Genomic DNA, 14337 nt, shown 5'->3' on the forward strand with positions numbered 1-14337 from the left:
TGGGTAACCCTAAGTGAGCTGTTTGTTCTCTCTTGACCCCTATTTCCTAGATTTTTATTTGGAATTATTTTTCCCCTCTTGGGATGATGGGTTACTTCTGCTAGGCTGTGTTGCTGTGCTGCTTTTCATTTCCTCTGCTAGAGTATACAAGGGGGAGCCCTCCCAAACCCAGGAATTTATAAAAAATAGCGTATTCATTCTTACATATTTAAACTTCAGTCACCTTCAAAGTACTCTCCATTTGATGCAATACACCTATGGAGACATTTTTTCCAGTGCTCCAAAAAAGTTTTGGAACTCATCGATTTTGATGCCTTTTAGTGTTTCTGCTATTTTTTTTTTTGTTTCACTTTTTCCACATCAGCAAAATGTTTCTCTCTGAGGAAATTTTTCACTCAGGGAAACAAACAAACAAAAAAGCTGCTCAGGGCGAGATCCGGTGAATAAGGTGGGTGAGGCAGAGCAGTCATGCCATTTTTGGTCAAAAACTGCTGAACATTCAGCACAATGTGGGCAGGTGCGCTCATAAATCACCCTTTGTGAAATGGGAAAACACATAGAAAGAGTCTTCAAAACAAAATTCACCGAAGCCAAATGCAGCCTCTCACAACAACGCCAGCTGGTACATGGATACAGTTGGGTTCCTAGAACACTCCCCTAGTGCAGGAAGCCTGTACTACAAGGGGCTCACCCTCCAGAGGATAATTCCAGTTTTTTGGGGTCCCCCCTCATATACAGGTTAAAAGGAGAAACCATAGTTATTTAATCATGTATCCCATAGCCCTAGTGCAGGGCTGTGCATCCCTGTCTGTATGGGTGCTTAAATCAGACTCATTGTTTGATTGTCTTAGGACCATGAAGTGGTGCAGATTTCTTTTCAGGTAAGCAAGGGATAGTGTAGGGAGCCAATGCAGACACTGCAGGCCTATACCTCCACCCCTCCGTGCCTGCAGATCAACTATTTCTTTCGAAATCAACAGACTATGAGAGGCAAGTGTGTGCTGTGATAAGAAGAGAAAACAAAGCATCATCAGACCATTCTGTAAGGACTTGGGAAAAGAGATCACAGCGGTTGGGTAGCTCCCTAGTTCCCTATCTGCCCTGAGCAGAGATTAGGTTGTTTTTTTTTTGCCCTGAAAAACTCTGAATTGAGTTTGTCTAATAAGGAGGTATCACTAAGGCATCACTTGGAAGCATAAGACAGAAAAAAAAACCAAGGAAAAATTAAAAACAGGCAACATGATCTTGAAAAAGTACAAACTACACAGCATTTGACCAGAGAAGCCCTAGGACAGAGAGAAGGCATTATTGGGTGTTTCTTGCCATCTTTCCTTCCTCTTCAGACATCTTACTGGTGAAATCCTGAGCCAAAGAGTAGGTTTGGCACAGAGGGAACGTAGAGAAAGTGATAGTGATGGGTAGGGGTGTGGAATTTTGTACTTTGTTTTAGAGTTTGACATTTACTCGACTACTTAGAATAGACAATGGTCTGTGTCCTGAGTTTCTACTTGATGCAGAAACTATTTCTTGAGAACCAGGGTGCTTACAACATGTTGTTTAAGTAGTAATATTCAACAATTTTGGCAGAAGGCTCTGATAGAAGATAAGGAAAATAAGGTAGCAGAGCATGAGTCTTAATTTACCTCATGTGATTTTTATGCCAGCCTTGTGAGGCGGGTCTCATGAGGCTTATTTTAAAGATGGTAAAACAAGATCATAAGGGTGAAGGGAACTGCTATGGTCACATGGCCAGTCAGGGCTTAAGTCAGAGAGTCTGCATTTGAAAATAGGTTCTAAGGGTCAATTTTACTTCATTATGCGCCCACTTGACTGCCAAGGTGACAAGTGAATAAGTCTGATTTGAGAGACTAGCAGAGATGGCAAAGAGGCACCAAGTGCTTACCCCAATGTCCAGACTAGAAATTCTCTAATCATGGCAATTAGGGTAGTGGTGGTACCTATTTTTAGTTTTTCAAATTAGCCTCCTTTTTTTTTTTTTGATATTGGAAAGCCCAGAGAAATCTAGAAAACATGCACAGTAAGCAAGGATGAACAAATAACATAGATAACCTATGACCTGTATAAAACCAAAATGCTGAATAAGAATCTAGGAAGCGTCCCTCCCTCCCCCAACCCCTGATCCTTTGCAAAGCTTTGGGGCTCAGAGAAAAAGGATGGGGAGTCCTAGTCCTAGAGCCACAAAATAACCCGCATGGCTTCTCCATTTTAGTCTCCTCTCTAATGAAATAAGGCCAAAAGAAAACAAAACAAAACAAAACAAAAAATCAAAGGACCAGTCTATCTAAGAATGGCTTTTATTTCTCATGGACTTCCCTTCTCCTTACCAGAAGCGCAATATGTAAGTGAAAGGTAAGCTAAGCTGTTCATAATAGCAGGAAGGTCTTCTGCTGGAATACAATGCAGAAACAGAGAGACTAAAGTGGAGCGCTGCTTTGGGGGAGGAGATAAGTTAGCTAAGTCGCATTGGCTTTCAAGCCACTAGATAAAATTGGAGCGAGGATAGTATCAAGCAGACAGTGGTGGTTGTGCTCAGAATGTCTGATTATATAATTTTGTTCTACTTTCAAGGGAAATCAGCAGGAGTGGTATAGGATAAGGCATGGACGGCAATGTAATCCTCTTTCCAGTCACTTTTTTTTGTACAGTAGCAGGTACCAAGATGGAGTTTTGGCTCTCCCTTCCTCAAATTACATTTCTCAATATGAAGAGACCAATTTTAAGGGTCTCTGGTAACAGGTAATGATAGGAAGTGAATTCGTCAAGAGACCTGAAAATTCCATCAGCATAGAGGGCTAATCTGAAAACACCTGGCGACCAAAAAACACCTTCAAAACCCCTGTCCCTGCATAGCCAAGGCAGTTCTTGTTGCGTTCTCGCTTTGAATTTTTTTCCCTAACATAACAGAGACAGGAACCTGGAATTGTTGCATGTATTCCAAATCCCGACAACTCACCATTGACAATCAGTTGTACGGTGAGGTTTTTGTAGAGTCCATGCTTCGTGTTGCTCAGAGCAAAAGTGTAGTTACCAGCATGCTTTACATTCACTTCCAGGATTGTGAGTTTGTACTTGAGAGGGTCAGGCTGAAAGGTATGGTTTACTGGGAGTGGTTTTCCATCTTTGTACCTGTGAGGAATGGGGAAGGAATGGTGAGTACAGTGCCGGCCTCAAGAACATCCTACTTTCTACCCTAGGGGGATTTCGGTTATGCTTCATCATGATCAGCAAGGACACGTAAAACAGTAGAATCATCTCTCTAAAATTTCCAGGCTGGAGCCCCTTTGTACAGCCAGGCTGGTAGTTAAAAATGAACTCTGTGCCTTCTTTTTCCTTTATAGTCAAAACTTTTGGAAAGTGGCCTCACACATGCTTCCCCTTCCTCACTTTCCATCCATTCTTTTGACACTGGAAACTCAGATATGTTTTTCCCCTGACACTCAGTCCAAATCATATTCTCTAATTTTACTAGCATGGCCTTCTTTATAAGAGCAAGTGGTCTTCTCTCAGCAGTCGTAACTCTCCCATCTTCTGGAGTGTTTGAGTTCAAGGATCAGGTCTTCTTCCCCAGCCTCCGGGATGTTGTTCTAATCATTGTTTCTCTCTTCCTCACTGACTCTTCTTCCATTTCCTTCCCCCTTAAATATGTGATCCCTACTGAGCAAGCACTTAAAATACTTCATCAGACAGCTGAAATAAGGAGAGAGGGGGTTTTGGATAAGAAATCTAGGAGTTGCTAATGAGCTAAATATGCATAGTGTAAATATCAGTAATAGCGTAATAAAGGCTGAACCCCACCAATTTAAATGTTCCCCTGGATGCTGCCTCTTTTCTCTCTGTGCATACTGCCTGGGTGCATTGGCCCACTCCCAGTTGATGACTCCCCTGTTTCCAGCTTCAACATGTAGCTCCAGACTGTTAATAGCAGTACCGGTCTCACATTCCACCGAACTTGAAAACTAGGAAGCACTTCTGATCCTTGGGCTTTGATTCATACATCTGATTGGCGACTGAATCCTGAAGATTGGACCTCTGTAATGTTTCCCAAATCTATTCCATATATTCCCATTACCTCCAGATTATGCAGGCCATACACTGTCTCCCATTGAACTATTGCTGGAACCCCATTAACTGGCAGCTATTTCTCCATTCCAAACCATATGACACACATAAGGCCACATTAATCTTCCTAAAGCTTAGCTTCAAATCTATCACTCCTGACTCCAGAACTTATGATGGTTCTGTACTGACTACTTTAATAAAGTATAGAGATTAAAAAAAACCCAATAATTTATTACTTATTCCTCAAGACAATTCTATAACATAAGGACATTGGCACCCAGCTTTTACAGATAAAGAAACTGAATCTAAGAAAGTTTAAGTAACTTGTTTGGTAACTTGATGAACTAGGGTTGGAACACAGGTCTGCCTGGCTCAAAAACCCATATTCTTTCTATTGTATTACTTCTTACCCTTCAAGGACCTTTATTAGACTAGGTAAAATCACCTTCAGAACTCCTTCCAAATCTGAGATTGTGGAATTCTACAATGGCCTTGGCTAACTTCCCAGCCTTATCTCCCCCTCTCTCCTTTCAGAATACAAAACTCATTCCTAAATACATGAGAAATCAATAAGGGAAAGAGGAAACAAGCAAAGAAATCTGCAGAGGAGGAGATAAAGCACTAGTTCTTAAGGCTGTGACTGTCCTGAAAGTAGGGTTGGGGTTAAAGTATATTTCCTTTTTCTTTTCTTTTCTTTCTTTTTTTTTTTTTTTGGTCCTCTGTGTGACTGGCCCTCAGTTAAGGATGTATTGAAAGAACAGCTCTGAAGGGTGGGAAGTAAGAGACTCTGGGAAACAGAAACAGCCAGGACAGAAGACCCTACGTACCAAGTCACATTGGGGCGAGGAAAAGCATCCACCTTTACTCCCATTTTGAGCATACTTTGTCCAGCTGTCACTTCATAAACACGGCTTCTCCTGTAGCCCACATTGAGGAACGGTTTCTCTGAAAGAAGAAAAGGGATGGAGTCAGAAGAAGGTAGAACTGAATCTCAGTTATGTTCACTCTTCCCATTAGCAGTCACATCCTTTCCAGCCCCAGAGGGGTCCATCTTGATTGTCATAAACTGGTGTTTTTCGGTGTGAATTGCAGGGAGACGCTCTTGGCATTTTTAAAAAGATCATTCTTTGTGGTACCCTACTGTCCTGAACTTTGAGGAATGTTTATAATTCTTGCTCTGTCCAGTCAATGCAAGTAGTAACCCCCAGTCATTCTGACAAAGAAAAAACGCCCCCATGCATTTCCAATACCTCTAAGAGAGACTACTGCCCACGGGTTAAGAACCACATAAATAGGCCAGCCATGTTGGTCCTATTCCTTGCCAGGTGATTGTTTAGACATTGTCAGGTAATGTGTTCATAAACGATAAAACAAAAGGAGAAATTACCTAGGGGACTTCTGGGAAAGAGTTTTAAAACTCAGAAAGAGATAAAGGTTGTGGGGTTTTCATATTTTCCTGCATTAAGACACTACCATTGGCATATGGGGTCTAGAACTGAGGAAGCATGAGGGACACTTGGAAGATACTGAGAATGTAAGAGTAAAACAGGGGAAGGAACCTGGCTCCTAGAGGACATTGATGATCCACTAAGTCAATCAGCCCTGGGACTGTGAACCTCAGGATTCCTTGTTGTGTGAGATAATTGTCCTTATTTCTTAAGCTATTTTTACTCAGGTTGCTTCTTGTTTGAAACTGAAGGCAAAGCAGCTGATACCAGTGGCTATATGGGACCCAGGGGCTGAGAGACCTAAAATAGATTAGCTTATAAATCAGGGTGCAGAGGGTTGAACTGAACACAAGTGTGAAATTTGTTACTGCAGAGTAAACCCAGAGAGTGTGTGTTTGTATGTTTTAAGTATTTGTGTGCAGATAGTTATTAGCATTTGTGCCTTAAGGTTTTCATGTACACATGCAAATATTAAGTATGTTTATATAACTGTGCTAGGATGGATATGGGCACTAACATGTTTGTGAGAACATGTGTTAGTATATGTGTGTATGTATGTGTGTCTGTAAGAAAAGGGCTTCATGAACACAAGGTATTCACATTAAACTGAAGTTCAATTAGTTATTCCCACTAGGAAAGCTATGGTCACATTGATATCAGAAAACCAAGCTAGAATCACCCTCAAGCATTTTATTATGATGATAAGAAAAATGAACCCCAAGGAGTGCAGCAAGTTGCCCAAGATAACCCTGAAAATTGGCAAAGAAGACAGAAGATTAAAGAATTTAGTCTTTAGACGTGCCAAAATACTGATGAGCTCCTTCACCTTAAGTTCCTAAAACATACAAATGTAAACGGTCAACAGGATATCAAAGTACCTAAGTGAAATCACAATGCTCCCCAGCATACGGTCTCCACGCCGGAGTGAAAGAATAGAAAAGGGGCTGCCTGACAATCGCTTTTCTGATTTAAGCACCAAAGCATTGGGAGTGGAAGCTCTCGAGATCATAATCCTGGGAGAGCAAATGAAGCTAGGACTGAGTGATTCCATATATACAGAGTGGGAAGAGAGTAGGCGGGCGGGTCCTCAGGGGAGAGTCAGAAATGAACGTTTTACGTACTGTACACTACGATGGTGACGTTGGCTTGCAGGGCAGTGTTGTTGTCTTCCCTGCAAATGTACAAACCCTTGTCTTCCACAGTTACATTCCAGATGGTCAAGTTACTATAGGTCTTGTACACAGAGGATCCTTGGTCCAGATTTCTTTTAATTTCATAAATCTTGGGTCTTCTCTTGGACTGTGGGGTGGGAAAGGAAAAAAAAAGAAAAGAATTTCAATTGATATTATTGAGCACTCCTAAGAACCTAACTTGTCACAGCTCAACAGGAAGCCAAAGAAAAGCCCTATGAAGAGCTGACCCTTTTTTTACACTTTGATTGCATGGCATGTGTAACTAATAAGCCATGATATGACGCAAAGTGAAATGCAAATCCCCCACAAGACTGGCTTCCTTCAAGGCAGAGGCTGCTTATGCTTTAGCTTTGTTAGTCTGCTTAAGCACTTTGCCTGGTCCTTGACCCAAAGTAGAGACTGAGTGGGAATGACAGGGAGAGAGGATGTGGGCAGGTCTGTGAAGACTGGGAACAGGGACAGTGTTCTTACATTTTGCCGATTGAATACCCAGTTCAGATCGATTCGTCCGTTGAACGTGGTCTCTGCAGCACATTGCAGGACAAGGGTGTCTCCCGTTAGAAGTCTCTGGTGGTTGTATCTGATGGAGATATTTTCTTTCTTGGTTTCTGGAAAATAGATGGCATGATACTGACAAAGAAGGCAAGAGACAAATATATGAAACCTGAAGTACTTCTTATTACTCTCAATGTCTCATTCCCTTTGTTAGATGGAAAAGGTAGAGGCAAAACCAAACCAGAAGATTCCATGGTTCAGAAACAGCTAGAAAAGATTTTATATAAACTGTATCAACAGGCTTGGTAGTGGTAAGGGTTATCTTCCTAGTTCTTGAGGTTGTTTCAGTGAAAAGGACTCTACAATGCTGCTTAGGAAATTATATACCCTGCTTAACAACCTCTCCATGGAGAAATTTTTCCTCCTACTGATCTAAATCTGTTAAGCCCTTCTGTAGCTAGCTCTGGCACATTTCTGAATTCTCTGAGTAAAGGGTCTTCCCTGACTTAGGAGTCCGTCTTCAATTCTATACAAGGGCAGTAGTAATATAAAGCTTCAAGATGTCCATTATTTAGCCACAGTATGTACCATCATTTCACAATTTGGCAAGGATAACCTTATAAAAGCTGAGTATTTATTGCTAGACACTGATAAACCACTGATTTTATGAATCAAATGATCAGGCAACTGAAAGCTGTCCAAGAGAGAAATGTAGCAGAAGTTAGTGAGGGCTTTTTCTACTGAGATACATACAGTTCCTAAAAATAAAAGCTTAGGGTCCCTAGTTATTAAATGATATGGAAGTGATTATAGCTGAAGTAAGGTTTATACAAACAGAAAGTGATTAGGAGGAACATCAGGATCCCATTTCCTAACCTAAAAACATAAGATCACATACCTAGACGCTGTGGGAGATAGAAGGACTTGTGTGTCTTCCCATTGACTTCAGCAACGCACTGGAGAATGCTGCTGTAGAAGTGGTAGGAGGGTCGGGTCACAATGAAGCCTTTCCGGGGATCCCACTTTTGGTTGGCATAGGTGAACGTGGCAGAGTGTAACTGTGTGGCAAGGAAAGGAGGATATAGGAAGACATACATGTCAAGTTCTCATTGGTTATCATTATCATGCCCAAACCGGTCTACTCTGAAGCCACACAGAGGAGTGGCCTGTCCTCCCCCGTCCCACCAAGCTTCCTCTGAACTTGAGTCTGTGCTGTTTAACCTTTGTTTTCTCCTCAGAGATTATTAGCACGCTGCTGGGCTCAGAGGAGATACTCAACAAATAATAATTATACCAGTAAACACACAACACTTACTATGCGCCAGGAACTGTATTTGCTCATTTAATCTTTTCAACCCTATGAGGTAGATATTATTGTTACTCTCATTTTACAGGTAAAGTTCATAGGGGACACCTTGCTCAACTGGTTGCTTATTATTGGATTAAATATTAAGACTGAGATCTCTTTGTTCAGACCCACAGAGGCTGTGTCAGGTCCCCAGGTGCCACATCTGCTCATCAGAGCCCCTGATATTTACGGACACTCCGTCACCGTGGGTGGCTCTTTCTGCCTCATGTAAGGACAAATGGTAGAGAGTTTAAGGACCTTAGGGGCCTACGTGAAGTCCATGTGTAGCTGGTACTTTTATTCATTCAATCAAACATTTAATATTTAATAGTATCTACTCTGTGCTAGGTACTAGGTATCCAGCTGCAAACAGCACAGACTGAGTGTTTAGTCTCATCTGGTGTATTTGTAAACAGATCTGCATTATTAAATTTTCTTTTGGTTTCTATAAAAGTAATACATACCAATTGTGAACATTTTTCAAAAATATTGGAGAAAATAAAGGAAAAATAATAATGACTTATAACCCAGAAAGAGCCACTAAGAAAAATGAAATATTTATCGGTACTTACAGTCTATTTTCTATGTATGTATACATTGTGACATAGCTGTACTTATAAAGTAAATACAATTTATCCTGTTAATTTTTTACATTATATCATTAGCATATTCTCATATTTTTAAAAACTCTTAATTATAATTTTAATGCTAGTATGTTGGTTATTCTGTTATTTATTTAACCATTCTTTTATTGTTAGATATTTATGTTATAATAACTTCAATTTTTGTTATTTAAAATAACGTGGCAATGACTATCTTTATGTTTAACTCTTTGCTTATTCACTGGACAAGATCCTTAGATGTATAATTATTGGGTCAAAGTGTGCAAACATTTTCCGGGCACTTGATATCTTTTGCCAAAGTTCATCACAGCAAGACTATACCAATTTATATCTATTGGTGTATGAGAATGGACCCCATATTTTAATGAAAATCTTTAAACTGAAGTATGGTCAGAGGAAGACGGTAAGAACTATGATGGTTCTGGAAGCCTTGTGATATAAGGAATAGTCTAAGAAGCAGGGCATTTTTAGCCCAACAAAAGAGAACGCTTGAGGACAGAAAGGAGTAGTTGGGGTTAGTGACTAATTGGGAGTGGGGTGGCTGTTTTCTTAGTATTTGAAGAACTCTTATTTGGGAACTTGTGAGAAGAATTAAGTATTGACTAGCAAATAAGCCTGGATACTGGGTTGTTCTATGAGTGTAAGTGAGTAACGAATAATTTTCAAGAAGCTACTAAGAAACTACATTTGACACAATGTAAAAACTGTGAATGGCATTATATTATAATGATATATTTGAAAAAGAACAAGCCTTTGACCACTGTACTCGGCAATCTATTTTTTCAAGTAAAGAAACATTCATATTACAAAAAAAGAATTAAACTTTTAGATAAAACTTCAGAGGCTAAAATGAGGACCAATAAGTGGACATGACAGTGACACATTTTGGCTCAGTCAGATGGTGACCTCTCTGTCACTGAAAGCACAGAAACAGGAACTGGATGCCTATTTGTCGAGGATGCTATAAAAATTATTTTTGTATCAGGTGGGAATTTAGTCTCCGGGGTCTCTTCCAACACTGAGATTCAATCTCTTTCTGACTCCTGGTTCAGTTCTCTTACAAGATCTACTCAGAGCCTTCCTATTCTTATTCTCTGAACGAGTCACCACCTTTTGTTGAATAAAACAAAACCTAGGTTGAAAACTCATCACATGTCTTTTCAGTTTCATGTTATTTTTAAGTTCTTAAGTATTAACTCTTGAATTAAAACATTTACAATTATTTTTCAAAAATCACTTGTCACCTGAATCTTTATTGTGCCCCATTTGAAAAGGCCTGACATCATTACTAATTTCACTATACCTAAATGTACTTAAATACCAGGCAGTAACATTCCCAGAGAATCTGACAATTAAAAGACTATAGCAGAAAATAAGGGAAACACAACTAACATATAGGATGAGTTACAAATTTAAAAAGTTGAGAAAGTAACCGAACCCCAAAATCAAGGAAAGTAAAAAACCTTGGGTTGATTGCATGCTTATGAAGAAATTCAGAGTAACAGTGGGATACTAAAATATTACACAATCTGATTACAGAGTTGAAATTAAGACTCTGTGTCTAAATTTGATCAACTACAGCCTCAGTCCTAAGAAAGCAACTCATTCATCTAATTGATCATATACGTCAGTGGTTTTCAATGAAGAATAGGGGGTGAGGAGGATTTTGCTCCCCAGGGGACATCAGGCAGTGTCTGGAGACATTTTTGGTTGTCACAAATGGGGGTGGGTGTTGTTCCTGGCATGTAGTGGATAGAGGCCAGGGATGCTGTTAAGCACTCCCACAATGCACAGGATAGCCCCCATCCTACAACAAAGAAGTATCTGACACCACATGTCAACAGTGTCAAGGTTAAAAAACACTTCTTCAAAGTCCACCTCTAGAATCTCTCTGTTATGCCCTTCCTCCTCCCTTCCATTCTAAATTAGATCTTCTTCATCTATATTAGACATTTCATTACCTATATTAGACACCGCTGCTCAGAATAGGACCTTCCCCTTGCTATTATCTCTATCCCTTCCTACTAACCAGTCCTGACATCCCTCTCACCACTACAGAAACTAACACGTGCTTTAACTATGTAGTTTGTAGGCGAGCCACCGTTCTCATACAAATTCTGCCTCTTTGGCCACAGTGATTGGTCTAGAAGTGACCATCACATTTTAGGTTAGGCGATCAAAACCCTTCTCTATGATTATTTTCTAATCTGGGGTCAGAGAGGGATTTCCTCTCAGTCCTTTTCTGGCAGTAAAGATGTAGGGGAATGGACTTTCAGTTAAGATGGAGGCGTAGGTAAACATGCTTTGCCTCCTCATGCAACCACAGAAAGAATTACAACTAGACCTCAAAAAAAATGACACCCAGAACCGTCAGAAAATTGAGCTGTATGGAAGTCCGACAACTAAAGATTTAAAGAAGCCACATTCATCCAGGCGGGTAGGAAGGGAGGAGACAGGGAGATGCAGAGATGGGTGAGAGGTGTGGAGATGGACAGAGAGGCGCGGAGTCACAGTGTGGCACGGTGAGAGGGCGGCAGCGTAACAGGTGGTCCCGCATTCACATGTGATAGATAAAAATCAGGAGGGATACCTTGAGAGGGGGTGATCCTAGCCCCAAGCCAGACAGCCCAGGGTTTCAGTGCCAGGAAGATAAATCCCCATAACTTCTGGCTATAAAAACCAGTGGGGGTTGGGGTAGTGGAAAAAATGCCAGATTTTCAGGAGACTCCACTTAAAGGGCCCACACAGTCTTAAAACATACACAGACCCCTCTGGGATGTAGCACCAGGGCAATACCTTGAAAGTCACCAGTTGCACAGGGCAAGTGCTGGGCAAACCTCCAGAAGCCAGGCAGTGGCATTGTCCCCTTTCCAAGCCCTCCCCCACACAGAGCCACAAAGCAGTGAAACAGGTTGCGCTGCCCTGGTGATTACCTAAGGCTCCACCCCACAGAATTTACAGGGGCCTTTTCTACAATAGGCCATGCTACAAAGACAGGAAGTCAAAGCACCTCTACCTAATACAGAGAAACAAACACGGGGAGGCTGCCAAAATGAGGAGACAAAGACATATGGCCCGAATGAAAGAACAGAACAAAACTCCAGAAAAAGAACTAAACAAAGCAGAGATGACCAACCTATCAGATGCAGAGTTCAAAACACTGGTAATCAAGATGCTCAAAGAAGTCATTGAGTACAGCAACAAAATAAAAAAGACCCAGGAAGAAATGAAGGCTACACTAAGTGAAATAAAGGAAAATCTACAGGAAACCATCAGTGGAGGGGATGAAGCTGGGATTCAAATCAACAATTCAGAACATAAAGAAGAAATAAGCATTCAACCAGAACAGCAAGAAGAAAAAAGAAGTTAAAAAAAAAAATGAGGATAGCCCTAGCTGATGTCACTCAGTGGATTGAGCACCAGCCTGCAAACCAAAGGGTCACCAGTTTGATTCCCAGTCAGGGCACATGCCTGGGTTGCAGGCCAGGTCCTCAGCAGGGGACACACAAAATGCAACCACACATTGATGTTTCTCTCCTGCTCTTTCTCCCTCCCTTTCCTGCTCTAAAAATAAATAAATAAACTCTTATTAAAAAATGAAGATAGTATAAGGTGCCTCTGGGACATCTCCAAATATAGCAACATCCAAATCATAGGGATGCCAGTAGAAGAGAATGAGCAAGGAAATGAAAACTTATTTGAAAAAAATAATGAAAGAAAACTTCCCTAATTTGGTCAAGGAAATGCACATACAAGTCAAGGAAGCACAGAGAATCCCACCTGAGTTGGACCCAAAGGACCACACCAAAACAGATCATAATTAAATGCCAAAGGTTAAAGATAAAGAGAGAATCTTAAAAGCAACAACAGGAAAGCACAGAGTTACCTACAAAGGAGCTCCCATAAGACTATAAGCTGGTTTCTCAAAAGAAACTTTGCAGGCTAGAAGGGAATGGCAAGAATTATTTAAAGTGATGGAAAGCAAGGACCTACAACTAAGATTGCTCAATCACACAAAGCTGTCATTTAGAATGAAAGGCAGATAAAGTGCTTCCCAAACAAGGGAAAGCTAAAGGAGTTCATTGTCACCAAGCCATCATTACATGAAATGCTAAAGGGACTTATTTAGGAAAAAGAAGATCAAAACTGTGAACATTAAAATGGCAACAAATTCACAACTATCAACAACTGAATCTAAAAAAAACAACAACAACCAAACAAACTAAGCAAACAACCAGAACAGGAACAGAATCATAGATAAGCAGATCATTTGGAGGGTTATCAGCCGGGAGGGGGAAGGGGGATAACAGGGAAAAAGGTGCAGGGATTAAGAAACATAACTGGTAGGTACAGAATAGACAGACAGGGGGATGTTAAGAATAGTATAGGAAATGGAGAAGCCGAAGAACTTATATGCATGACCTAAGGACATGAACTAAGGAGGGGAGGGGTTTGCTGGTTCCCTCGAATATATTGTTGGTTTGGTTTTAACTAAAGCTTACTTCTGCTGAAGCTACAATTTAGGAAAAAGAGCACTCTTCTCTCTCCTCCACCTGTGATTTGAGAGTCACTGAAATCCAGTGATGAGACTGAAACACAAGAAGGGGAATGCAAACGTCTATATGGATCTTAGGAGGGCAGATCAGGAAGTACAAAATACCCAAACAAGAAGTCTAATTCCACTCTTAATAATCATAAGTATACAGTATTCTCTTTTATACAACCTATTGCATTTTACAAGGAATGATCCACATTCAGTCTTCTGACTGGCTGAGGATCATTATCCAACCTACACTTTAGGTTTCCTCATTCTTAGTCCATAACTTCTCTTTCAGTAGGCTTATGGAAACTGACCTGATTCTAGAGACCAACTCAAGAGCTGTTTACAATGTGATGAAAATCCCTCTTATATGTTTCCCAAGGGCACTTTTTTTTAATCCTCACCCAAGGATATTTTTTCCTTGCTTGGGGGCGAGGCTGGGAGAGATCAGTGTGAAAGAGAAACAGTGATTAGCTGCCTCCCGTGCGCACTCTAACCAGGGACCTAATTGGCAACCTAAGTGTGTGCCCTGCCCAGGAATCAAACCCACACACTTTCAGTGTATGGGACGTTGCTCCAACTGACTAAGCTATGCCAGCCAAGGTGGGGG

The 14337-nt window shown here is 40.8% G+C and overlaps 1 protein-coding gene across 1 annotated transcript in view; it reads right to left on the minus strand.

The window, feature by feature from the left end:
* The window catches only part of LOC129071112 (vascular endothelial growth factor receptor kdr-like), a 168307-nt gene that overhangs the window by 91817 nt on the left and 62153 nt on the right, over positions 1–14337 (minus strand). The window contains exons 5-9 of the mRNA XM_054574237.1: positions 8115–8274; positions 7193–7329; positions 6650–6827; positions 4908–5025; positions 2975–3147 (exon numbers count right to left, since the gene is read on the minus strand). Coding sequence (XP_054430212.1) covers positions 2975–3147; positions 4908–5025; positions 6650–6827; positions 7193–7329; positions 8115–8274 — 766 coding nt within the window. The remainder of the gene's footprint in view (positions 1–2974; positions 3148–4907; positions 5026–6649; positions 6828–7192; positions 7330–8114; positions 8275–14337) is intronic.

This window comes from Pteronotus mesoamericanus, unplaced genomic scaffold (assembly GCF_021234165.1).
Source record: "Pteronotus mesoamericanus isolate MK-2021 breed Mesoamerican mustached bat unplaced genomic scaffold, CSHL_Meso_final contig_256, whole genome shotgun sequence".
Classification (NCBI taxonomy): domain Eukaryota; kingdom Metazoa; phylum Chordata; class Mammalia; order Chiroptera; family Mormoopidae; genus Pteronotus; species Pteronotus mesoamericanus.